This window comes from Canis lupus, chromosome 16, assembly GCF_003254725.2.
Source record: "Canis lupus dingo isolate Sandy chromosome 16, ASM325472v2, whole genome shotgun sequence".
Lineage (NCBI taxonomy): Eukaryota > Metazoa > Chordata > Mammalia > Carnivora > Canidae > Canis > Canis lupus.
In genome coordinates, this window is record NC_064258.1 from 16,265,227 (window position 1) to 16,292,281 (window position 27,055).

The 27,055-nt window shown below is 53.6% G+C and overlaps 1 protein-coding gene across 2 annotated transcripts in view; it reads right to left on the minus strand.

Moving 5' to 3' along the window:
- SMARCD3 (SWI/SNF related, matrix associated, actin dependent regulator of chromatin, subfamily d, member 3) overlaps window positions 1–20,180 on the minus strand; it is a 31,370-nt gene extending 11,190 nt beyond the window's left edge. The window contains exons 1-2 of one of the 2 annotated variants that reach the window (XM_025452640.3): window positions 20,066–20,180; window positions 18,066–18,206 (exon numbers count right to left, since the gene is read on the minus strand). In XM_025452640.3, the coding sequence (XP_025308425.1) occupies window positions 18,066–18,104 (39 nt within the window). In that variant the 5' untranslated portion in view covers window positions 18,105–18,206; window positions 20,066–20,180. The remainder of the gene's footprint in view (window positions 1–18,065; window positions 18,207–20,065) is intronic. The other variant, XM_025452645.3, reaches the window with a different exon arrangement.
- Window positions 20,181–27,055: the final 6,875 nt, after the last annotated feature.

Here is a 27,055-nt window from a genome sequence, read left to right on the forward strand (position 1 = left end):
ATGCAGAAACTGGGTCCTGCCAAGGTGGGAATGGCTGGGTAGTTGCCATAGGCCAGCAAGGTGGCTACTGGTGACCTGTGGAGGTAATCTCTCCAGTCTGCCCACTAACTTCCAAAACCCTTCACTTATCCCCATGTCTAAGCCTCTACTCCCATGATTCTTTTGCCTGGAATCCTTCTACTGCTTATCTGCCTGTCTTTTAAAGCCTAATGTGGGCCCCACCTCCTCCAGGAAGCCTGCTCCAGTTCCACTCCTGTGCACCAACCTTTCTCTTCTTTGAATACCCATTGCCATCTATGCTATGCCACAAATTGGCACTTGGCTGACCAGTGTCTGAGATGTTAGGTTTGGTTTTCCAAATGTGGCCCCCCTGACATCAGGGACTGGTCTTTAAGTACCACTCTCCTCCCCACTCCACCCCACGCTGGGACACGGGAACTTATGATCAAATAAATGCCTGCTCACACTTGCAACCACCCGAAAAGCTCAGTAGGCCGGTGGATGGAGCTCATACTCTGCCACTTACCTGAAGGTGTGAGTCGCCATGGGCACCCCTACGCACTGTGGGTGCTTCTAGCATGGACCCATGAAACCACAGACCTTAGAGGCTCTGGAGAGACTCGGGCTGGGGCAGACATTTTTAGGCCTTGTGTAAAGCTCAGAGCTCTCAACTCTCCAAGAGGTCTTTGGGGTAAAGAAGACAGCAAAGGAGGTGGATGGGCACCCCAGCTTGGGCAGCTAAGTTTCAGGGAGGATCACGAAGGAAAGTGGGGATACCCAGCATTTGGGAGGGGACGGGGCTTGGTGGTGGAGGAGATGGCAGGAGGTAGTTAGACCAAAGGCTCTGGCGATACCCAAGGAGCTGGTGAGCATCACTCAAGACCATAGCTAACTCCCTCCTGGGCCACCCCAGCATCAGGGTCTCCCCGACATCCCCCAGCCCCTTCTCTGGGAGACATCCCTCTGCCAGCAGAGACAACAGATATATAATGCATTCATGCCCCTCAGGCACACAGGGATGCAGACTCCAGAGGGACAAGGAGCCACCAGGATTTGCACACACAGGCACCTCTCCACCATCTCCATATCACACTCACAAGGGGCAACTGACGAGGCACCAGCCAGTAGGCACATCTGCGTGCTGCTTTTACAGGGGCAACCCTGGATGTGCAGACCCGGGGGAGCCCTCAGACCAGAGAGCAGAGGCGCAGGTGTGGGTGCACCGGGCCAGGACTCCCACCTCACAAAGGCCAGCATCCCCAAAGGCTCAGCCCCAGAAGAGCGGCTGGGCAGTGTCACCGCCACAGGTTCCGGCCCAGGGCAGGGTGGAGGCCCAGGGAGAGCCCCGTTTCCAGCCGCCGGGGGGGCCTTCCTCCCAGCCCAACTGGGCTCTTGGTCTCAGCGGCCGGCGGCCCAGGCCGTGCTCCGGGCAGACCGCGCGCGTGTCCGGGCAGAGGGCGGCCGCCCTGCGGCTCGGAGCCGGAGTCCCCCCTGCCGTCCCCCCATCGCTCCTTCCCTCCGAAGCACCACCAGCACCAAATGGCAAAGCGCCTCTCCCCGCTCAGGGAGAGATGCGCCGCGGCCGGCGGGACGGGCTCGGCGGCCCCCCCACCCCCCGCCACCGCCGCGCGGGAGCTCAGGGCGGCCGGGCGCGGGGGGCACGTCCCGGGCCGCGGCCGCCCTTCCTCGCCCTCGCCCGCCGGGGGCCCGGGCAGCGGCTGGAGCCGGACGGGAGCCGGCCCGGGCATGCGCACTGCGGCCTCCCTCCCGGTGAAGGTCAGCCCAGGGCCTAGCTGCAGGACTCGGTGGCGGCGGGGGAGGCGGAGGAGGGAGGAGGGATGCAGCGGAGAGACTTAACTCCTTCCCTGCGGGAAGACGGCCATGGAGGCTGAGGCCCGAGCCCGCCTTCCCCCCTCCCCGCCTTCAGCGAGGTCCTGTTGCGGGGACCCAGCTCTGGGGTTGGGGGGAAGGGGGGAGGGGAGGGGGGTAGAGAGCATGGAAGAAGGAGGCCAGGAGGAGAGGAGGGAAGCCGGGAAGGGGAGAGGGAGGACGCGAGGGAGGAACAAAGGAAGCCAGACTCAGGGGAGAGACCTCTTTCCGCTGCCCCCCTTTCCGTCTAGCCCGGGCAGTAAAGCTTTCCTTAGCGAAATGAAATCACCCTCATCGACTGGGGCGTCAGCGGGTGTGTTTGTGAGAGAGACAGAGAGACAAGAGAGGCAGAGCCGGTGAGACCACCTGGAGCTCTCAGGCTGAGGACCTCTGATTTCTTCCTTAAAGCCCATCGCTAAGTGCAGCCCCCAACTTCTCCTTTGGTCACCAAACCCCCGGGGCAGGCCAGGGGTCCAGAGGCAGCTCTGACCCAGTCCATCTGCCTGGCCTAAACCCCAGGTCCCAGGGAACCCCAGCTAGACCTTGGGGCCAGGCCTGGTCCCCAGAGATGGATGGAAGAGAGTGTGCACCTTAACCCTCCCACCTCTGGTGAGGGGCTACCTCCAGCCAGCAGACAGGACATCAGGGCATAGTCCTCTTCCTCCTCCTGGCTCCCCCCACTACCCCTCCCAGGCCAAAGCAGCGAGGGGTCCCTCCCTCTTTGTGAGAGAATGTTTCTGTGCCTGGACACCCTCTGCTACTAGCAAGGGGGCCGTCTGTCTCTTTGTGTGACTTTGCCTTTCTGTGTCAGTTTTGCAAACACACACAAGAAAGACAAATATGAGAGAAAGAAGTGAAACACCGAGATAAACCAGGACACCAAAATAATTGTGTGACCTTGGGCAAGTGGCTGTATCTCCCTGGCCCCCAGCTTTCTTAGGCATAAAAGGAGGGGTGTAGCCAGATGATTCCTAGGGCCTTCCTGCCCTGAAATCCAAGGATTCCAGAAGACAGGAATCAAGGCAGACACGGTGGGAAGGAGAGGGAGACAGAGACCTAGGGAAATAGGCCCACACCATTGAAGGGGTGTTGCTAACCCAAGGTGAAGGCTGTTCCCTGTCACTTACACTCCAGGTGAGCCTTCATCACTGTACAGTCGGCCTCCTGGAGGCAGGGTAAGGCCTTGCCTGGGGGTCCCCAGCATCCTGCTCAGCAAGCAGGTGTATGATAAAGGTTAGTGGAATGAGTTAATCCTTCCTCTCCTGTTCTGTGTGGGTTTCTTCAGTCTGATGGGGTGCTCTGTATTCCCTCCCTGGCCCCTCACCTACACCTCACATACACTGGTAAGAAGCATGAAGAACTGGCTCACTGGGGGCCTAAGAACCCCCCCAGCCCAGAGGGGCAGCACATTTTGGATTTGTAGCAGCATTGCACTCTCCCCTCATGCCGCCATCAATGAGATGGCCTCCCAAAGCCGTCCACACCCAAGAGCTTACAGCATTGAGCAAAAAGGAGCCACACTGGCCGGCTTCCCATTTTGGCCAGGATGGGGGTGGTCTGTGGGAGGTATTTATATGGGATCCTGAGGTGTGCTCTAAATGCCCCAGCTCCTGTCCTACAGCCTAGGGAGTGGGCCACAGGCACAGCTCTGCCAGGTGCAGTGGCAGGGAGAGAGCCCACAGAACCGTCCTTGCTCCCCACCCATCTCCCTCTGGACCGACACCGCCTGTCTACCTAGATTCAGGGGCGAAAACAAGGGATCCGTGGTTTCAGGACTCACAGGCTGTCAAGACTCCAAGGAACAGCAAGCCTCTCCTGCTCACCACCTACCTTCCTCCTAGGTGCCCAACCCCAGGGGCTGGGAAACCCACGTACCCCACAATGCCCTCTATCTGGCTGAAGCCATCACTCCTGCCTTGTACCCTCACTCACTTGCTTGTACCCCAAGGTTCCCAGGCCCTGGTCTGCCTTTTCTTGGCAGAAAAGAGCCCCATTCCAGTACCTCTGATTCCTCTCTTCTCTCCCATAGCTCAGTGCTCCCTCATGACCAGTGTCAGGACAGTCTCCTGGTGGCTTAATGTCCTCCCCCTCATCCTGGGAGGCTCCTGAGGCCTCAGCCACTACTCTGACCAGGTGGTCAGAGGGATTTCTGCTGACCACTGTATTCTGAGGTCTGGGATGTCACCTGAGTCAAGAAAAATTAGCCAAAGGAAAAATTTGTGTACATTTCCTTGAAGAATGTTTCGGGGAAATTAAACCATATGTCAGCTGGCAGTGGGATGTACAGATAAAACATGTATGGAAGCATCACATGGACCTGGTCTACCAGATATCTTTGGTTCCATTTGGAGTCAAGGGTGGGCCCTGCCCACAGGGTGAGGGCACCATCACACTGCATGGATGGGGGAGAGAGAGCCCTGCCCCTCCCCTCCTAACACGACACTCCATCTCTCTCCATGGTCTGTCTTGAGTGCACCTGCCTTCCTGTCATTGTGTAATCTCCCCTGATTGTGTCAGGCCCCACAGAAGGCCCTGGACTCCCCTCTGCTTCATCTTCAGCTTCCTAAGGCTCTGTGAGGCCTCTCCTCCTCTCCCAGCTCCCAACCTGAGCCCTGCTACTGTGTGGTCTGTCAAAAATAAAATTTCCAATATGCTTGGCCACTTCTGTGAACATCCTTTTTGCCTTCTTGTGAGAGAAGCCCTCCAGAAACCACCACTAATGGTGGCAGTATTTTTCTGAGAGCAATCCTGCCACAGGCCTCGAGGTGGGGTAGGGACCCTCTCTGCCCCTTGCTGCTGCTTCCAGAGCCCTGGCTCTGCACTTTAGCCCCACATCCGGTGCCCATTTCTTGAGGGTTCTAGACCCTGGCTCACTGTCACTCCCTGATACTCGAGGACACTCACTGACGCCTGTCTTCTTCTTGCTGCCTTTCGGGATCTGCATGGATGATCCTTCCCACACCTCGGGTCTCTGGTTCCTTGGCCACCTCTCTCTGGAGATCCTCCACCTTCCCCCAGCCACTTGCTCCAGAGCCACTCCTTCTTGGGCCTTCTCATTCTAGCAACTGCAGCCCCTTGAGCACCTCCCTCTGACCACCATCTCCTTTCCTTCCAGCTCACTCTGTCCAGTTCCCAGATCCCCAGAGCCTATGACTCCACCAGACCCTCTGGTCCATTTCTCTGACCCTCACCCCTCATCACAACTACACCGTTACGTATGATTCTTTTAAAAAATATTATAATGGGGCACTTGGGTGGCTCAGTTGGTCACATGTCTGCCTTGAGCTCAGGTCATGATCCTAGGGTCTCTGGATCAAGCTCTGCCTTTAGGCTCCCTGCTTGGGTGGGGAGTCTGCTTCTTCTCTTCCCTCCACCCCTCCCCACTGTTGGTGCATGCTCTTTTTCACCCAAATAAATAAATGAAAATGTTTTTAAAAATAATGATAAAGCATACATAACATAAAATTCGCCATTTCCCCTGCTTTGCATACATTCTTGACTCTCTTACTTAGAAGTTAAATCCAACTTCATCAACTTCTCCCCTGTACCTGGCACCTGAATGTGGCTGGAAAGAGACAACTAACCACCCCAATGGGGTCTCACTGCTCAGGAGCACCAACTTCAACTGGCCCCATGCTGCCCAGCCGTCCCGCTGTCCCTCCTCCATGCACACTCTTTCCCGCTCCGCTCCCTACACGAGCTTTCACATTTGCTCCCCTTCAGCCACCAACTCCTCATCTCCCTCCTCATTCCCAGCTGAGGCCCTGGCTTTTCACTTCATGGAGATACAGAAGCTTCCAAAGAACTCCCTTAGTGCATGCCTCCTTCCAGACCATGTGGTCCTAGCCACAGGCCATAGGTGGGTGATGCTCTGGGGCAGCCCCAGTGCCACCTTGCCCTTTGCTGGTGCCACTGGGTGACCATAGGTCTGGACTCAGAGGGTCTAACTTAGCCTAAAGACTCCATCTGTGTGTGGAGGACTGTAGATTTCCTGGGGGAACAGGGCAAAAAATGTGTGGGCTTGCCAGGAGATGGTCTTTGAGGTGGTCTATGATCAAGGATTTCACAGTCAGGGCAGGGCTCAGCCTCTCTGGTGTCCCCACACAATGCCCTCTTTACTCTTTTCTTCTGGGTTCAAAGACCTGTAGTGATGGCCAAGAGGCCTCATGAAGATTCACCAGGGGGCAGGCAGTAGGGAGAAGATAGAGGAGGATGGTCTCAGGACCTGCTTGGTGCCCAGCCCCTGATTCCACAATCCTTTGTAAATAAGGCCAGCAGGTGCCCACCACCCCATAATGAACCCCCTCCAGGTAGCTCCTCTCAGGTAGCCCTGACCCCCTGCCCTTGCTCCCAGATTGGGGCTTTTGGTTTGGCCATGGCAACCTAGTCTGTCTTGAGACAGGGCTGTGACAATGAGGCCTTCCTGGCCTACCCATTACTCCAGTCTTCTGGGGTCCCATCCTCCCCCAGGCCCTGAACCCACTGCCCTGGGTGGGGTCTCTGCAGGCACCACAGTGGGATGACTCTGAGCTTACTTCAGAACAGGACTTCAGAACAGGACTTCCCAGCCTTAGAGCCTCTGACCTTTTAGGTTGGATAATTCTTTATTTGTGGGGGCTGTCTTATGTATCGTTTGATGTCGGTAGCATCCCTGGCCTCTATCCAGAAAATTCTACCAGCATGCCCCTCACACCTCCCCTTGCAGTGTGACAAACAAAAATATCTCCCAACACTGTCCTTTGTCCCTGGAGGGTGCACTTGCCCTGGGTGGAGAACCACGGGTCTAGAGTCTGATGGTCCTGGGTTCACGCTTAGCTCATGACTCTGCACAAGTTACTTTACCTGTCCGAGGCTCATCCTCCCTGCCCTCAAGACAGCACCCTCCACCTGACTCACTGGTAAATGTGAGGATTAAAATGAAGTCATAACAGTCGCTGTTGCTACTAGCTTCCTGATGCTAAGCCCACCTGAGCCTCAGGCTGCCACTTCCCTGCCTTCTGCTCTGGGTCTTGGTGGTCCTGCTGTCAAACAATCCCCACCTAGGACTGATGACAACAGGAGGCCCTCAGAGCCCCCAGCTGTGGGACAGTCAGATGTACCATGGAGGGTACCACTGAGGGGTCAGCCTGGCAATTAATTATTCATAGTGTCTAATTACAGTGGCTCTAGGAGCCCTCACGGAGTCTGGGTTCTTCCCCAACCACTGGAAGCTTCCTTGAGTGTGGCAAGTGGCATTGGTACTCGGGGTGGTCTTACATGGGAAGCCTGTGCAGGCATCCCAGAAACTTGGTCAGGACCACAGGAAATGAGGGAAGGAAGACATCCAGGAGCCACCAGAAGTGGCAAAGCAACTGGACTCACATATAAGAAGAATTCATAAGGGCATCCGTTGGGCCAAGAGAGAAAATGAGGTTCAGGAGCTGCTGCTGGGGGCATCCGGAGGAAGCAGGGCCTCCTCCCGCACCTGTCCCCTTACTCCTCTGATGTCCCGTCCTGACACATGTTTAGTGAGCACCTACTGTGCAAAGTAGGGATCCACGCACACTCTTTCCCACTCTGCTCCCTACACGAGTTTTCACATTTGCTCCCCTTCAACCACCAACTCCTCATCTCCCTCCTCATTCCCAGCTGAGGCCCTGGCTTTTCACTTCACCGAGACACAGAAGCTTCCAAAGAACTCCCTTAGTGCATGCCTCCTTCCAGACCATGTGGTCCTAGCCACAGGCCATAGGTGGGTGATGCTCTGGGGCAGCCCCAGTGTGAAGGGCTGCTCACCCACCCCCTAGACATAGCCTCAGCCCCACGGGACACCATGAATTTGAGGACTGGATAGGGACACGTGGGGTGGAAGGCAAGGAGATGGTGGGAGGCTCACGTCAGATCCTGCCCCAAGACAGCTGCTGCTCTGGCAGGGGGAGAGGGGTGCAGGCACCGTGCGCCCCATTCTGAAACTCTGGGCTTCTTTATGGGGAAAAGAGGCACTCAGCCCCCAGCAGCTACCTCTTCAGAGGGGTGGGCCTTGTGGAGGAGCCAGCAGCTACAGCCATGGCTGGGGGCATCCCGAGGAGCTGTGCCCAAACTCTGGCAGAGGGGGCTGGTGCAGCTAGCGAGGAGCAGTGGCAGCGGTGCAGCCAGCTGGGAGGCTCTACTGGTGCACACTGGCGAATGCCTGGGTACCTGTGGGAACAGAGGGCTCAAAGCCTCCCTCTGGCTCCGCAACCCCTACAGCCGGGTGAGGAGCTGGTGTCCCAGTGGCCAAGGGGCCCCAGGGACGACTCAGTGGCAGCGGGGACCTCGGTTCTTCCTGTGGTAGGCATGAGCCTGGGTCACCTCCTAGAGGTTCTGGCTCCCTAGAGCTCATATTCCTCCTCCTCCATAAGACATGCTCCAAATTCTGAAGGCGCCCTCAAGTTCCCCCACTCCCCCATCCTCGTCCCCACCACCATCCCCAGCAGGGCTTGAATTGTGTCTCCCTCTCTGAATTCATTTGTTGGGAGGGAGTCCTAATCCCTCTTCCTCAGAATGTGTTCCTACTAGGAGATGGGGTCCTTACAAAGGTAATAAAGTTAAAATGAGGTTCTTATGGTGACCCTAATCCAATATGACTGGTGTCATAAAATAGGAGAAATCAGGACACAGGGACAGATACACACAGAGGAGAGACATGCGACTTGGGAAAGACCGTCTGAGCTGACTGCAAGCCACGGAGCGAGAGGCCTGGGGCAGATCTTCCCTCACAGCCTCAGAAGGAACCCAAACCCCAGCTGACACCTTGGCAGCCTTAGGAAACTAACCCATCCCTCTCAACCCCGCTTTCTCTACTCCTGTGTTGGTCTTCATGTGACCTGCCTGCCAGTCCAGGTGCTACCAGCCTGCCCCCTCACATCCCCAGTCTGCCCGGAGCCTCCAAAAGCACAGCACTCAGAACAACAGGCTTAGGAGAAAACACAGGGCAAAACCTGGGGCCAGAACACCTGATTTTGAGACTTTTTTCCATCACTGGTTGACAGTACAAAAGGGCCAAGTTGTGTCAACCTCTCTAAGCCTCAGTCTGCCTATCTTTAAAATGGGCACACGCCACCACTCCACCTCTATCCCTGGCTTACTGTGAACAGCAAAACAGTACTGAGGGGACGCACGTGGGAATTCTCTGTAAGTCACAGGGGCCCAAACGTAGTCATCACTGTTAATAGCATATCACTCCTTGCTAAACATCCCATTCCAATTTGGACTTTTAGTGAACTCGCCATCAATTAAAACCTCAATTATCTGTGTACTCTGTGCTGAAACGTGCCTCCTGTCCCCTCCATCTAAAGTTGCCTTTTTGGCCTCAAGAATGGATACTTTTACTTATTCCTGTCAATATTCATCTCGTAGGAATCAGCCCATCATTCTAGCTTGAGATCTTTTGAATCTCAGCTCGGTGATCTGATATATTTGCCATCCTTACCAGCTGCTCATCCATCACAGATCCACGAGCATGACCTCTCTTCATCCAAGTGGATGCTGAATGTACTGGAAAAGGCAGACAGACAGACAAAGCCCTCTCTCCAGACAACCTACAACCTTTGGGCTTAGTCTCCAGTTGGCAGCCAATTTACTCGATCGTAGTAACATCCAGAGATGTTGGTAGTTTAAAATCAGCCATGGTAGGAGTATTTATACCATGGAGATTGGCAAATAATACAAATCAGATTTCAGCTCCCCCTTCCCACCCTGTCAAGAGCCAGTTGTTAAATATTTACCAGCACGCTACTGCATCCAGCCCACGTTTATGTGTCACGCTCGAGATACTTGAGAGGCTTTGTCAAACACCTCCGAAGTAGCACATACATCTTTATGGAGCTTTGTAGCCTCCATAGAGCAGGATGCATTATTTAATGTGGTTCCTTCAACATCCCAGGAAGTTAAAGGGCTGAATGTTATTATGCCCATTTTCAAGATGAGGAATATGAGGTTAATGATTGACTCTGTCAGAGCCAGACAGGGAACTGGTGGTGTCCAAGACAGGACTCAAACTTCCATGTTTTGACCTCAAGATCACTGTTCTTTTCAGCTTGTCATCAAATTGCATCCCCCGCCCCCATCATTGGTTGTCAAAGGTGACCTGAATTGCCTCACCAGCCACCGCTCTGGGTTTAAAACTCAAGCTTTGGGACTCCTGGGTGGCTCAGTAGTTCAGCTTCTGCCTTTGGCTCAGGGCATGATCCTAGGATCCGGGATTGAGTCCCATGTCGGGCTCCCTGCATGGAACCTGCTTCTCCCTCTGCCTGTGTCTCTGCCTCTCTCTCTGTGTGTCTCTCATGAATAAATAAATAAAGTCTTTTAAAAAATAAAATAAAACTCAAACTTTGAGGGGGATTTGACAACGGGGGATTCTACCTCCAGTCCCTCCTATTAGCAGCACATCACTGGGATCCCCATCTCAACCTGGGGGAGGAACCTCAAGTTTTTGACAAGAATCTTAGCATTCTGTTTAAAATTCACTGATGAGGGATACCTGGGTGGCTCAGCGGCTGAGCATCTGCCTTTGGCTCAGGTCGTGATCCCGGGGTCCTGGGATCGAGTCCCACATCAGGCTCCCTGCAGGGAGCCTGCTTCTCCCTCTGCCTGTGTCTCTGCCTCTCTCTCTCTGTCTCTCATGAATAAATAAATAAAATCTTTAAAAATAAAATAAAATTCTTAAAAATTGAGAGATTTCACATAAAAAGCCTGATTTCTATCTCTTAAAAAAAAACAAAAACGTGGAAATCTGGCAACACAAGCCAGATACACTTGGAAACAATATGATGGAATCAAGGAGGGGCTGTACATGGTGAAGCAGCAGGACCTCTCTGATTTATCACACCCTTCATTTTGGGGGTTGCAAACTCTAAAGCCCTGGGGGCCCAGCAATGAATATAAATGATGTGAGCTTTGAGCACCAAATCAACTAGCCTTTGACCTTGGGCCTAGGTGCTGGGGTACTAGGGGCTGGCCTGCACCTGTGGAGAGGGCTGGCCACTTTGCCTCTTTGAGGGCCGCTGTGGTTTGGGTCACCGCATACCTCTGAGGGCTGGATGTGGTAACCATTGGGGAGTCACTCAACCTCTCTCTGTTTCAGTTTCTAATCTTGAAAGTGATGGTGATAATACTGGCATTTACCCCATAGCCTTGTGGTGAGGATAAATCAGCTAAACCATGACAGGTTCTTAAAACCGTTCCTAAAACTTGCCATAAGCTCTCAATCAACACTGGTTGCTATTCTTCTGCCCGGGGCCTGCCTGGCTCTTCTCCGTCCCAGGGTGGGGGGTGAGGGGGCTGCTCTGGAGTCTCAGGGCTGCTGAAGAAGTGAGAGGTGGAACCTGGAACAGAGGGCGTGGGGGAGGGGGAGTCTGGACAAGTGGGGCTGCAGTCCACCCAACACGGGCATTTTTTGACAGGGTTGTTTTTTTTTTTTAAGATTTTATTTATTTATTCATGAGAGACATTGAGAGAGAGAGAGAGAGGCAGAGACACAGGCAGAGGGAGAAGCAGGCTCCATGCTGGGAGCCCAATGTGGGACTCGATTCCAGGACTCCAGGATCACACTCTGGGCTGAAGGTGGCGCTAAACCACTGAGCCACCAGAGCTGCCCTTTGACAGGATTTCTAAGATGGTTTTCTCCTGAAGGAAGAGGCCAGCCTAAGATGGTGGTGGGGTGGCAGAGGGTCAAAGAGGGAACTGAGGCACAAAAGCAAAACAATGTTTCCTGCTGGGTGGGGTCTGTAGACAGAGCCAGAGTTCAGCTTCTCCTCCCTCTCCTCTGGCCACTGGGCTGCTGGGGCCCCTCCTGCAAGCCAGCCCATCCACCCACCAGGGCTCCTGCTGTAGTTCCGCTGCTGACACCAGATTCAGATCCGGATCCGATCTGCTCACAGCCCAGGACAGCCAGGGTACCATGGGACTCTCTCCTCCACCCTGCCGGCTTTTTTTTTTTTTTCCTGCCAGCTGACTTTCTTTTTTTTTTTTTTTTTTTTTTTTAATTTTTTTATTTATTTATGGTAGTCACAGAGAGAGAGAGAGAGAGAGAGAGAGGCAGAGACATAGGCAGAGGGAGAAGCAGGCTCCATGCACTGGGAGCCCGACGTGGGATTCAATCCCGGGTCTCCAGGATCGCACCCTGGGCCAAAGGCAGGTGCTAAACCACTGCGCCACCCAGGGATCCCGCCAGCTGACTTTCTATTTCCAACTCAAAACTTTATTAAAGGCAAGGAAGGCAGGGCCCTTAGATGTGCAGCTGGCATCAGGCTGCAGGAGGGCTGCTGGCGGGGAAGTGAACTAGGTAACTTTGCACCCGAGTTCAGGACGTGGGAGCAAGGAAAATAGAGTCCTCAGCAAGGGGAGAAGGCCCAGGGGCTTCTTGCAGACTCTAAGGCCTTTATGGGGCAACAGTGGAACGGCGGCGGTGAGGGTGGAAGCTGGGCCCAGAACCCAGGGTGACATGGAAACAGGGTCTACAGATGATACCTGGACATGGCAGTGCAGACGGTAGCACTGAGCATCCCATATTAACCCACCAGGTGACAAGGGGCACTCTGGCGTTCATCACCTGCTGGATGTTGAGCTAAGTGCTCAATACTTAGCTTCCCACTGGATCTTTTTTTTTTTTTTTCCCCACTGGATCTTTATAGAAGAGGCATCAAATCCCACCTTACAGACGGGACACGGAGGCCCAGAGGACCAGGTGCCTCTTCCCACATCTGCCTCGCAGGTAAGGGCCAGAGCCCACTTTCCCATGGACATCTGGGAGCCCCAAAGTCTGTCTCACAGCACCGGGCAGCCCCACTGGCCTCCAGCCCTCCCAGGGGCACCAAAGTCGTGAGCAGCATGCACAGGCCCCCAGGTAAGGGACATGTGAGGAAGCCAGACCTGAATGTTCTTGAGAGCGGCCCAGGGAGTGTGGACAACTGCTGCCACATGTCTGAAGGCAGTCAGATGTCATGGAAGCAGATGGGGTTTATTCTCTGTAAATCCAGAGGGCAAGACCAGGGTCACAGGAAGGAAGATTCTCCTCACCACAAGAACAACTAAAGATGGGGCACCTGGGTGGCTCAGTCAGTTAAGCATCTGACTCTTGATTTTGGCTCAGGTCATGATCTCAGGGTTGGAGGGATCAAGCTCTGTGTCAGGCTCTGTGCTCGGTGGGGAGTCTGCTTAAGATTCTCTCTCTCCCTCTGCTCCCATTGCCACCCCCACTCCCTGCCCTTCCCCCCACCTCTCTCTCAAATAAATAAATATATTTTTAAAAAGAACTAAATATGGAAGGAGTGTCTATGAATATGGTGAATAGGTCCTTTTGGAAAGGGACTGATGCCCAGGCGTGGACCAAGAGCAGCTCAGGTGTCAGCAGGTCAAGGTGGAAAGACAAAAAAGGCCCACCTTTGGGTTGTAGGGGTGTAGAGAGGGCAGGGCCAACAGTACAAAGAGATCTCAGGATTGTCCCTTCCTCCCTCCCTCCCTTCCTTCCTTCCTTCCTTCCTTCCTTCCTTCCTTCCTTCCTTCCTTCAAGAGAGAGCAAGTGAGAGAGCAGGGGAGGGACAGAGGGAGAGGGAGAGAGAGAATCCTGAGTGGGCTCCACACACAGCACAGAGTCCGACGTGGGGCTGGATCCCACGACCCTGAGGTCATGACCCGAGCTGAAATCAAGAGTTGGATGCTTAACCAACTGAGCTACCCAGATGCCCCTGAGGGTCCTCCTAAGATCAGCTGTCAGAGCCACCTCCTTCCATCCCCATCCCCACCTCTTTCATTCACAAAATATTTTTCCATATTGTGCTGAACAAGACAGATGCAGTCTGTGCCTTTCAGGAGCACTAAAATGAAATATTTAAATTTTTGGTACATGCTATAACCTATAAGAAGGTGAGACTTTATACCTAATCAGGGTAGGGAGAAAGTGTCCCTGAGGAAATGGCATTTAAGTCAAGTTTTGATGGAGGGGCAGATTTAGGCAGGTGAAGGGAGTTGGAAGTGTGTTGCAGGCAAAGGGAACAGCATAAGGGAAGGCCCTGAGTGAGGGCAGGCGCTTGAAGCCCTCGAGGAAACAGAAGACAGAAGAGATCAGGTCCGTCTTGCAGAAACCCTGACTATGCCAGGGGGGTGGGGTTGGGAGGAGGGGCCCATACTGAGAGTGAGGCACCCCTTGGGTGGCTACCCTAGCAGTCCAGGCAGACGACGACAGCGGCATGCCTAGGGTGGTGACATGAGGCATAAGCGGATGAAACTGAGATGTGTCTAGGAAATAAAATCAAATAAAAGGAAGAGATGATTGTTCCAATGGGAGGAGAAGGAAGAGGGGTGGTCAAATGTCACGCCCAGGTCTGGGCTTGAGCTTCTGTGTCGCCATTGGCAAGAAGGCCAGCCCCACCTCCACCATGCAGGGGACCCTGTGCTCTTGTCACCATGTGTTCACGGGGAGATTTCTACTCTGCTCCTCTGGAGCAAAGACTCTGGAATAATCTTGCCACCTTTCCCACCCCATGGGAGGGGTTCTCTGCCTACTGAGGTGGGGGTCTGACATCCACAGGACAAGTTCCTCTCCTGGGTCTGGGGCCAAGCAGGTGGTCACATCAGGGCTGGTCCCTGCAGCCTGCTGTGACCTTGTGGCTGCGTCTGCTGGCAGGAGGGACCCCATTTCAACCTGTTCTCATGCCCCAGATTAGCAACCCCAAGTTAGGGTATAGAGTCTCTGCTATATCCAGGCCTCAGGTTCAAGTCTGGCTGGCCCTGTAATGAAGCTGACATGTCCCTGACACACGTGCCTACTTCTCAATGGGTTCACGACCCACTGAGAACCCACTGTGACTGGTCCCACCCTATACCCACACTCACCTGCTGGGCAGATGTGCTAGTTGGGGTATCTACATTCCTACCAGGGTATTACCATTCCCCAAGAATGTGACTCTGTACTGAATTCTCGATTTTAAATAGACCTTCCTGCTGCCTGCTAGCTCTCAAAGATGTTGTTGTGACTATTAACACATAGAGCGTTTCCTGAAGGCGACGTCTTCATCTAGCCCTTCTAACTTTTCTCTTGTCATTGACCATGACCAGCAATATTTATACATGGCTGTGTAGACTATGGGGTTGCTCTTTGCCTTGGCCGAGGAAACCCATGGTATTGTCGGGGACACTGCCTAGTTCTGTCACCCAGTGTCCCACCCTCAACGTCATCACACAGGAGAGACTTCTCAGGGTCTCAGGGCCCTTGGGGCCTCAGGGTTTATGTTTTATGCACTAGCATCACCCTTGGCTGCCACCTGTTTTCCCCGACGTCCTGACTTCCTCACTACACCCGTCTTTGCAAAGTGCCCCTCCCTCTGGACCCTGTCAGGAGAGAGGTTGGGTCACAAGCACATCTTCCTGTGTCTTCCTCTTTTTGCTTTTCTCCCTCCCCACAGTACACTGCTCCTCGCTTCGGGCCCCAGAATGTTCTTCGGTCTGGAAAGAAGGTTGACATGGGAGACGATCCAAGTTTGTAAATTCCAGGAAAGGCATGAGCGGGACACATGCTCATAAGACACATTCTCAAATTTCCTGGAAGTAAGTTTAGGTAACAAAGAAATTGGTTTCACAGCTTGGGAATCAAATCAAGAGGCGGGCCAGGCTGAAGTGAGCAACCACTCTCCCTCAGGGTTCTCACCAGGGACCCAAGGGTCTGTACACCCCTTGCCAGCAAGGGGCACCGGGGCCACGGCCACAGCCCCCTACCAGGCATTTGGCAGCTGAGTGCCTACCAGGAGCAGGGTGACACCCATGGTGCGGTCATCCAAGAGGGCTCAGGATCCAGCCCAATCCGAGGACCATTCACTCATCCCACATGTCTGCAACACAGCCTTCTCTCGTGACACCTCCTGATGCCTCTTCCCGTGACACCCCCTCCTGGTGACACCTCCAGCTCATTACCTCCACCACTTAGCGCTCATTAATAACGAGCTCTCACTTGCAATCACACTGCCAGCTCGCAGGGCGAAGACAGCCTCCAGCTGCTGCACGCCTGGGCTCGAGCCACCACGCTGTCTAGACGCTAGCACAGGGCCTGTCAGCATCCAAATGACAGCACGTGCCCAAGCCGCCAAGCGTCAAAGCCGGCTCCATGCCTGGGACTGCACATGCTGAAGGAAGCCCAATTTCATGTTAATGCAGCTCTAAAACAAGATGCCAGAAACCTCACCAGCACCCCTGGCACCTCACCATATACTCCATCAGAAGTCCATCAGATGGAGAGGGTCCCAGGAACCTCAGGATGGACACCCAATTCACTCAATTCACCAGGTGTCACTAAGACATACCCACCACCCACTGAGCCACCCCCCACCTCTACCCCCAGCTTCTCACACCTCCCTGCCTCCGCTGCCCAATCTTTGGGGTGATCACTCCTTCAGGCAGGGTCTGGATCAACCCAGGGCACCGACCTACTGCTGCTGGGGAGCCAGGTTAGGACTGAGCTCAGTATCCCCCAAATCAGCCACGATTTACAAGGACTCACACGTGGGGTCCCTGGCTCCAGTGCACCTCCCAGGGACCCCAGTTGCTGGGCAAGCCTCCACCCTCAGACACACGAAAACTTGAGTTGCCCAGAAAGCGCACCACCTTTTCTTTAGGATTCTGCACTGCAAAAACCAACCCCTGCAAGCCGGGGAACAAGCAGGTCCACACTTAACCTGAGGCAGCAGTTAGGATGTGGGGCAAAGGGCAGGACCTTTATTTGGGGCCTTGACTGTCCTGCAAAGCATCGCATTTGCTTCCACCTGGACCAGCTTCAGGTGACAGCGCCAGGCTCCCCCAAAGCTGGCCACAGCACCATTCTGCCCGAGGCATCAGCCAGTGCCACGGGTAGCAGGGAGGAGAATGGGGCGGCCCTGGCCTTCCCAACAGCTCAGGCAGGGCAGTGAGTTCCTCTGCCCTGCTGAGGGAGGAGCAGCTGAGACAGCCACCCTCATTTCACCCAGCCCCTCGTCCTCTGAAAGCCCTCAGCATGCTGCTCCTTCCAAGGCTTCTCCCCTCAGAGCCCTGGGGCCTGGACTGTCTGCTGTGGTGCTCCCTGGGGGCTCTCCTAAGTCTGTCCCTCTGCTGGACTGCAGGTCTTGAGGTCAGGGGCTCAGTCCCTCACACCTCATGGCCCCCCAGCCCCCCGCCTGTCACAGGAGACTCCCACTGGGGAAGCTGGGAAGGCGGAACGCAGACCAGAATGCAGGCCTCAGACCCAGCTCCTGCCCTTTCCCACAGCTGTACAGGGGCTCTCGGGCAGGCAGCCTCTCCACCCTGGGCCTCGGGGCTCCCCCCTGGACCAGGGGCACCGATATGGTACAAGCCAGGCCAAGCTCCTCGCACTCAGGGAGGTCTAGCTCCCATACGAAGGACCTGGAGCACCTCTGAGTCTGAGACTTGCCCAGTGGCAACACCGGGTTGGCCCCCCCAGAGCCCATGCAACAGGCTGCTACCACCTCCCCCTCCTGCCAAGAACAAACCATCGCCTGGGTTCTGAAAGGCTCCTAGAGGTTTGCCAAGGCATGTTTGGGGCTAAGTTTCTAGAGTCCAAGTTGTGTTAGGCATCTGCAGGCTCCCCCCAGCTAGCAGAGAGCACCTGTGTGCCTACAGTGTGCACATGTGCACACACACAGGTGAAGCTAGAGGGGGCATGTGTCTGGATGTCTGTGAGTAGGGAGAAAATGAACTAAGTCCGAGCCCCAGAGCATTTTCACCTGAACCAAACACTGCTTTCAGGCTCGCAGGTTCCTGGTTCAGATTGGCTTTCATGGGGAGGACCCAGGGAGGCAGGATGAGAGGGGCACTCAGAAGAGGTGATGCAAGGGTGGAAGATGTCAGCAGGGTTTGGATGTGGCCCCAGCAGGGGGTATAGGAGGTGGGGATGGCCCCAGCAGGAGGGATAGGGAGTGGGGTGATGGCCCCAGCAGTGGGGGATGGCCCCAGCAGCAGTGGGTAGGGGAGTCTTACTAGTGGGGGATGGGAGGATGGCCTCAACAGGGGGGGCAGGGGGTGGGAGGATGGCCCCAGCAGCTAGGTGGGTAGGAGGTAGGGGATGGCCCCAGTAGCAGCGGAGGAGATGAGAAGAAGTACTGTTGTTGGTCTGGCTCAGGGCAGAGGGCCGAGGGCCAGCACCTTTTAGCAGGGTCCCAGGGCTCCTGCTCCTGGGTTTGCGGGGCAGTGCCTACCTGTACCACGGCGGGTGGGTGCTGAAGGCCTGGCGTCATAGGTGGCGGGGTCCTGCAGCAGGGGAGTCATCCAGTGCCCCCTGGGTGCCCGGGCCCAAAGCCCACTGCACCTGTAGCACCAAGGGCCATTGTGAGGAGAATCTGAAAGAAGAGGGTGGTGGGAGGGGCAGGCCAGACCCAGAGTCCCACAGGCAGAGTCCAAATGGACCTCTAAGGGCTAGGGAGGAAAGGGAGCCTGAGGGGGCTGGCTGGGTGGACCAAACTCGGTGACAAGGAGGTCTGAGAAAGAGAACAGGAGGTGTGTAGAATGGGATGGGCATGGAGGGGACGGGCAAGGGCCAGCTAGGGCTGCAGGGGAGCACAGGGTAGGAGTGGGGTGAGAGCAGGAAGCAGCCAGCAGAGACCAGGTGGCAGGTCTGAGCTGGAAGGACAGAGAGCAGAGCACCCAGGCAAGACCCAGGCCCGGCAGGGGAGGCAAATCTGGGAGAGGAGGCAGTAGGCAGGGGAGGGGAGGGGGACCTGGGCATTGGAGGTACAGGGCACAGCCCTGGAGCTGGATGGTCTTGGATGGCTTCTGGAGCCCAGGGATACCTGAGGGAGTCCCACTGGTGGCAGGCAGGTGGAGTAAGCCAGTTCCTAATGTGCCCACTCTGCTCACGCCAGCCCCTCCCTGAGTGAATGGCCTTCGTGGTTTCACCCTCCTGTGTGAGCAGCAGAGCCACAGGCTGGGGTCAGGACCCAGCCCAGGAGTGGAGTCCTTGGGCAGGTGAAGTGTGGGGGACGAGGACCAGGCGGTGCTACGAGTATAAGAGTGGTTCAGGGTCACACATAGGTGGTGTTGGCCAGGAGGCAACTCCAAAAAAGTGTGAGGAGGCAGGGCTGGCAATGAGAGGTGGAAGATGCTAAGGGGGGAGAGGTTACCAGCCCAGGGGTGCTGGGGGAGGAGCTCTGCAGGGAGGCTAAAAACAGAGAGGCAACCTGAATGGGAGAGAGGTGTCCAGGCAGGAGGGTGCCAGGTGGAGACAGGGAAGGTGCCAGGCAGGAGAAGGAGGGAAGGTGCCAGGCAGGATGGGTGGGGGGGGAGGTGCCAGGCAGGGGGAGGAGGGGAGGTGCCAGGCAGGGGGGGAGGAGGGGAGGTGCCAGGCAGAGGAGTGGGTAGGAGGGAGAGGATGCCAGGCAGGAGCAGGATGGGAACACGCTAGGCAGGAGGAGGTGGCAGGCGATGGGGAGGAGTAGGTGCAAGGCAATCAGGGAGGAGGGAAGGTGCCAGACATGAGGGAGGAGAGGAAGGTACCAGGCAGGAGAGTGCCAGGCAAAGGGAAGGAAGGGAAATGCAGGTGGAGGGAGGATGGGGAGGTACCAGGTAGGGGAAGAAGGGAAAGATGCCAGGCAGAGATGAGCAGGGGGAAGTATCAGAGAGGAGGTAGGGGGGAGCCTGCCAGCCATGGAAGAGGTGCAGGAAAGGGGGCAGGAGGAAGAGGTACCAGGCTGAGGGTGGGGGATGTGCGGGGGCGGGGGGAGGAAGAGAGTCAGGAGTGGGGGAGAGATCCGGAGAGGAGGAGGGGATGAAGATGCCAGGCAGGGAGGAGGGGGTGCCAGGTAAGGGGAAGTGCCAGGTAAGAGGAAGGTGCCAGGAAGGGGTGAGAAGGAAGATGCCAGGCAGGGGGGAGGAGGGATGTCAGGCACTGGAGCGACCAGAGAGATGCCAGGCAGGGAGGAGTACCGGGAGAGGCCAGGGGGGCGGAGGGGGATGTCAGACAGGGGGAGATGCCAGACAGGGGGGAGGAGGATGCCAGGCAGGCAGGAGAGGGATGCCAGGCAGGCGGGAGCAGAGGAGATACCAGGCAGGGGGGAGGAGGGATGCCAGGCAGGGGAAGGAGGGATGATGCCAACAGAGGCAGGACGGGCACTGCCAGGCGGGGAAGGCGGGGGCGCCGGCGCAGCGCGGCCGGGCGGCGTCTCCGCAAGGGCCTGGGGGCCGCGCGGCGCGGGTCGCTCACCTGCTCCCCCGGGACCCCGGCCCGGAGCACGGCCGCCCGCTCCCCGCTCCGGCGCTCGGCTCGGCCTGGCGCCTGCGCCGCTGCAGCCCCGAGCGGGGGAGGCGCAGGGAGCGTCTGTAAAGAGCGAGAAGCTTAATAATGAGTTAGGGATCAGAGCAGGCAGCATCGCCCCAGCCGTCCGAGCGCGCGGTCTCCGCTCTGGGAGCGTCGCCGCCCGCGCTGGCCACTCGCATTGTGCTCCCCAGCCTGTGCACACAGGGGCCTCGGGTCTGTAGGTGCACCTCTGCCCCCACCGATTCACACAGACTGTCAGGGCATCCTAAGGGACCGCAGACATGACCCGCTCTGAACCACACAGGCATTTGCACAAACACAGCCCTGGGGGGGGGGGGGGGGGAGTGGGGGGGTTCCATTCCACTCCAGGTTCAGAGCCAGGACACCTCCTCCTACCTTTATGCACAAGTCCTTGCCCCACATGCAGTCATGTGAGCCTGCTCTGGTCACTCTTTGGGGTCCCCTGGGCATCCCCCTCATACCCCCAGGAGCAGTTAGCACAGTGCCTGGCATACAGTGGGGGCTCAACCCTTACCTGCTAAAAGGCATGAGCCTCAGAGAGCCTTAAGCATGATCCAGAGGGAGTGGGAGGCTCCACACGGAGGAGCCAGCAGGTGAGGACTTTGGGGGGCAGGGTCCCGGCAGCCCCTGAGCCAGAGCTGTGACAGGTGTCCAGGTTGGCGGAGTCCTGCCCCTTCAGATTCTCGCCTGTGCCCCAGATGCCTAGCCTAGCCCCATCCCCCATGGGCATTTGAGGGTCCTGGGCACCAAACACTGCCTGGGCCTGACATGACCTGACTTAGAGGCTTTTCCATCTCCACTTTCTTTTTTGGGGGGGTCATTATATTTTACTTTTATTACTTAATTTTTTTCTGTGTTCAACAACACATAACACGAAATTTGCCATCTTAACCAGTTTCAGGTGTACGATTCAACACTGTAAGGGTATACCTGGTTGTGTGGACAATCTCAAGAACTTTTTCATCTTAGAAAACTGAAACTCTACCCATTGAAGGATTCTCCTCTCCCCCTAGACCTTGGGCACCCACTGCTCTTTCTGTTTCTATGAATTTGATTACTCTAGGTACCGCATATAAAATATATTTATGCGGTATTTGCCCTTTTGTGATTGGCTTAGTTCACTGGGAATAATGTCCTCTAGGTTCATCCGCTTGTAGCAGGTGTCAACATTTCCTTTTCAGGATGAATGAGATTCTAGTGTATGGATGTATACAATGCATAAATCAACCACAGTTTGTTTATCCATTCATCTGTCCATGGACAATTGGGCTGCTGCCACTTTTTTTTTTTTTTTTTTTTTTTTTTGGCCACTGTGAATAATGTTACTTACTTTCGGCCCTTTAACACATGTTGACATTAAACCAGACAGAAAGGGACGCCTGGGTGGCTCAGCGGTTAAACATCTGCCTTCAGCCCAGGGGGTGATCCTGGAGTCCTAGGATCAAGTCCCACGTCAGGCTCCTGCATGGAGCCTGCTTCTCCCTCTGCCTCTCTCTCTCTCTGTGTGTCTCTCATGAATAAATAAATAAAATCTTAAAAAAAAAAAGACTGTAACTTTAAAAAATAAAAAAAAAAATAATAAACCAGACAGAAACACTCCAGCTCAGCCCTGGGAAGACATACTCAATCCTGCCTACCCTCTTTCAGCACCTGCCATTCTACTTTCAGGGCCCTTCCACAGAATACCTCAGACCTTTGGCCACTCAGAGGACCCCCTGTGGCCTTTTTACCTAAATTTGCTTACTTAATGCTCTAGATCAAATATATTCCTGTGCCCCTTCTGAGGAAGGGAGCCAGGGTCCCTGCTAACAGCTCGACACCGTCCTTCCTAGGTACATTTATCTCTTAACAAGGGACTCTTGGAAATGCAGGGGGAGGAGAGGCATAGAGGGTATTTTGAGGTGGGGGGAGGATTTGCTCAGTGGCCTGGGGGGCAGGGGAGGGCATGGAAAGCTGTCTGGATAAGACTTCCCATGACCCAGACCCTGGTGCCAAGGTCAATGCCAGAGCTTCACTCCTCTGGGCAGAGAGGAGTCTATTTAGAGGCAGTTCACACCCTCTTGCCCCCTCCCCTTCCCCCTCCTACCAACACCAGTTATTAACTTGGCAGAATAAGATTTTTTTTTAAAGATTTTATTTATTCATGAGAGACACACGGAGAGAGGCAGAGGCAGAGACACAGGCAGAGGGAGAGGGAGAAGCAGGCTCCATGCAGGGAGCCTGATGTGGGACTTGATCCCGGGACTTCAGGATCACGCCCTGGGCCAAAGGTGGCGCTAAACCCCTGAGCCACCGGGGCTGCCCAGAATAAGCCCTTCTGATGGGACAAGAGATTCGTTCTGAAAGTGAGGCGAGAGGCCCAATCCCAACATGAGGGGTTGTTGGCGGGGTGGGGTGGGGGGGTCTGCAGAGGGCCTCCAGAGGGAGACCAGGCAGCCAGGACAGAAGTAGGGGCAGCACCAAGCAGGCAGGCTGAGTGCTGGCCTAGGTCTGGCCAGAGGGGACAAGCAGAAGGGCCAGCTAGGCAGTCCCCCTCTTCTGATCCTGTACCCACACCCCACAGCCTTCTCCCTCCTCCCACTCACAGTCTGTCCATCAGGGATAAAGTTATCTAAGGTTAAGCCCCAGGCCCTCCTTTATGACTTTCCAGGTGGGTGGGGCAGCACGTCTCTATCCTAGGAGTAATACCTTGTTTTTAAGTCACTGATCCCTTGTCCCTCTTTCCTTCTGGACTGTGAGCTCAGGAGGGTGGGACTGGGGTTTGTCAGCCCGGCTTGTGCCTGGTGCAGAGGAAGGCCCAGCCAGCGTTTGGAGGAGGCTCCATGCAGACAGGCTATGGCTGCAGAAGGGGCTGGCAGTAAAGACCTGGGAGGCCAGGGGTTAGGCTGAGCCAGGGGCAGGGTTGGGCAAGGCCAGAGGGAAGGGGCGAAATTCACTCATTTGTGAGGCCCGATGTTGTTCTCTGCACCACTGCTCGTGTAGCAAGAATTTGGAAATGCCTAAATGTTTGCCAATCGGTGACAGATTAAATACATTGTGTGACAGGTGTAAACAGGTGATAAGAGACAGGATAAACAGGTGACATGATAAATACATCATTCCGTGAATGCTATCAAACAATGGGGAAGCACTCTATACACTGATAGAGCAGGATCTCACAGATAAGATGCATGAAAAAAGCAAGATGCACAGAACAGTGTAAAGCATGCTAAAGCATGTGTGTGCGTGTGCATATACACACGGTCCTCTGGAAGGGTACAAAAGGAACTGGCCTCTGATGAGGAGCTGGAGGGTGGGACAGGTAGAGGGAGACTTACTTCCCACTGTGTATTCTTTTTAGCTTTTTAATTTAGAAGGAAAAGTTTTACAAAAATCACTCATATCATCATTTATATTTTCAAATTATACTGAGCACCCACTTTATAAATCAGACCACAAATCTATGTGCCTTTGATCATGAACCTGTATGAGGCTCTGTATCAGTTAATTTCTTTCACTTGTTTTGTATTTCTGCCTCAAGCTTGTTTTATGGTGTGCCCAGCCCTGTACCAGGCTCTGTGGGCAGGGATGAATGAGACAGCTCTTGACTGGATGGGGGATTAATACATATAAACAACTCACCATGTCAGGTAGAAGGGATGAAGTACAATCACAGAGGCCAGTCCCAGTGGTGGAGGTCCAGAAAGTAAAAGGGGAGCGAGGTTGGAGACGGGGAAGGGGAGTTAGTGTTTCACGGGGACAGAGTTTCTGTTTTGCAAGATGAAGAGTTCTGGAGATGGGTGGTGGTGATGGTTGCACAACAAGGTGAATGGACATAATGCCACAGAACTATACACTTACACGTGGTTAAGATGGTAAATCTTATATGTATTTTACTACAGTTAAAAAAATAAAAACAGGGTATATAAGGTACAGCATGGTGACTACAGTTAATAATGTAGTATGACATATTTGAAAGTTGTGAGTCAATCTTAAAAGTTCTTACCTCAAGAAAAAAAATTTTTAAGATTTTGTTTATTTATTCATGAGAGACACAGAAAGAGAGGCAGAGACACAGGCAGGGGGAGAAGCAGGCTCCTTGCGGGGAACTCAATCCCAGGACCTCAGGATCATGACCTAAGATAAAGGCAGACACTAAGCAAGTGAGCCACCCAGATGCCACCCCTCCACATTTTTTTGTAACTATATGAGGTGATCGTTAACTAGACTCATTGTACTGGTCATTTCTGCAATATAGTAAATCATTACATGGTACAACTGAAACTAATATAATGTCATATGTCAATTATATCTCAATTAGAAATAACTAAATAAAAGAATCAAAAATAAATAAAAGAATTCTAGCAGAAAGAAGTGGTGTTTCCTTTTCTTACCACATATCTGGCACTCTATGGGGTGTCTGGTTTTCCAACAGCCCTGCAAGAAAGAAAGAATTATTCACATTTACATAGGAAAAAACATGAAGCTTAGGGAGATCCAGAGACATGTCTGAACTGGGATTCAAATTTATGTCTTTTGGGCTTTTTCCTGTCCCTGCAGGCATCTCTGGGGGAGCAGAGCAGAAACTGGAGGATAGGTGTACATTTCATGGAATAGCAGCCAGGGTGCTGAGTGTGGATGGGCCATCCAGTAGTTACTGTGACCAGCAAGGGAGAAGAGGGCCTGCCAGGCAGGGAGCAGCCTGAGTACCAGCCTGTGCCTGTGCACTGGACTGATCCATAAGCCTAGTGAGCTAAAAGCCAAGGCTGCAAAAGAGCATGTCTGATAGGGGGTCTAGAATGCTTGCTCAAGAGTGTAGGCTTTGTCCTGAGTCCCATGGATGCCAGCAAAGGACTGCTGTATGTCATGGAACTCCCAGGCTTTTCTCACAGCTTTTTAGGATTCAGTCCCCCTTCCCCATTCACTGGCTTCCATACCCTCAGATCAGAACAAGGAAGGTGCAAAGATTCCAGAAATTGCTCTGAGATTTAGTCAGATTTATTTCTGACCGGATGTTTTTCTTTTCTTTTCTTTTCTTTTCTTTTTTTTTCTTTTTTTTTTTTAATTTTTTATTTATTTACGATAGTCACACAAAGAGAGAGAGAGAGAGGCAGAGACACAGGCAGAGGGAGGAGCAGGCTCCATGCACCGGGAGCCCGATGTGGGATTCGATCCCGGGTCTCCAGGATCGTGCCCTGGGCCAAAGACAGGCGCTAAACCGCTGCGCCACCCAGGGATCCCCTTTTCTTTTCTTTTTAAGATTTTATTTATTCATTCATCACACACACACACACACACACACACACACACACACAGAGGCAGAGACACAGGCAGAGGGAGAAGCAGGCTTCCTGCAAGGAGCCCAATATGGGACTCGGTCCGGGATCCCGGGATCACACCCTGAACAGAAGGCAGATGCTCAACCGCTGAGTGGTGTCCCCTGGTGTTTTTCTTTTCTTAAAGAGTCCTCCTGCCCTGCCCACTTCAAAATATCCTGTTTACATTTCAGGCCTCATAAAACTTGGGTCTGGTCCTGGCTGAGCCATGTAGTGAACTGTGAACACTCTTCCTTTCTTGGACAACTTTTGTTTTCCCTTGAATTCATAATTAGCCTTTTTAAAATAGACTGTTTTTTTAGAGCAGTTTTAGTTTTACAGTAAAACTGTGTAGAAAGTACAGAGAATTCCCATATATCCCTGCTCCCCGCCCCCAATCTCCCCTACTACAGAAATGGTACACTACCAGAAAGGTACACTTGTTACAATCAGTGAACCCACACTGATAACGTCGTTATCACCCAAAGTCCACAGCCGACATTGGGGTTCACTTTCCTTGTTGGACAGTCTATGGATTTGGACAAATGTATAATGATGTATCTACCACTATGGTATCATACAGAATAATCTCACTGCTCTGTCTCACCTCTCTCCCTCACCACAACCCCTGATCTCCATAGTTTTATCTTTGCCAGAATGCCATACAGTGGGAAGCATACAGTATGGATCCATTTCAGACCTGCTTCTTTCACGGAGCAATATGCTTTTAAGGTTTCTGTTAAAAAAAAAAAAGGTTTCTGTTCATATCTTCTAGCAGCTTGATAGCTCATTTCTTTTTAGAACCATATTGCATTGAAAGGATGTACCATGGTAATAATCATCTCTTTTTTTCTTTTTATTGAAGTTCAATTTGCCAACATATAGTATAACACCCAGTGCTCATCCAATAATCATCTCCTTTTAAATAAATAATTATTTGCTTGTTTCATTAGTTTTCTACATACTTATAAAATCAACCCCAAGTCTCTGCAGACTATCTAAATCTATCTCTCTCAGGGCACTCAGATTCTACAGGCTCTCCTAGAGCCCTCCCATCTATTCCTGTCTGGCCTGGTTGCCCTCAGCTGTTATCCTGGAATTTCCTTTCAATATTATTGTGTGAATTCCCTTCATCTCTCTACTGTTTTTTAATCCCCTCATCAGATAGGTACTGAGTGCTTACTACATGCCTGGCATTGTTTTAGGTACTGGAGCACAGCAATGAACAGAATGAACCAAAAGGTTTCTCCCCACTGGAACTTCAAATGGGAAGGATAGACAACGGGTAAGAAAAATATGTGGGATGTTCATTACAGGCCTCTAAGGCTGGTTGGATATTCAGAGATTAAACAATGTAATCTACCATATTAACTAGCTAAAGGAGAAAAATCACAGACACATTAATTGATGCAGAAAAAGCATTTGGCAAAATTCAACACCTAAAAGACAATTCGAGGAGTTCCACGATGATGGAAATGTGCCACATCTTCACTGATAGGCTACTCGGCTGCTGGCTCCCAAAGGTATGTCCATATCCTGATGCCCAGAATCCGTGAGTGTTACCTTATTTGGAAAAAGGTCTTTGCAGAGGCAGTTAGATTAAGGATCTTGAGATGAGATT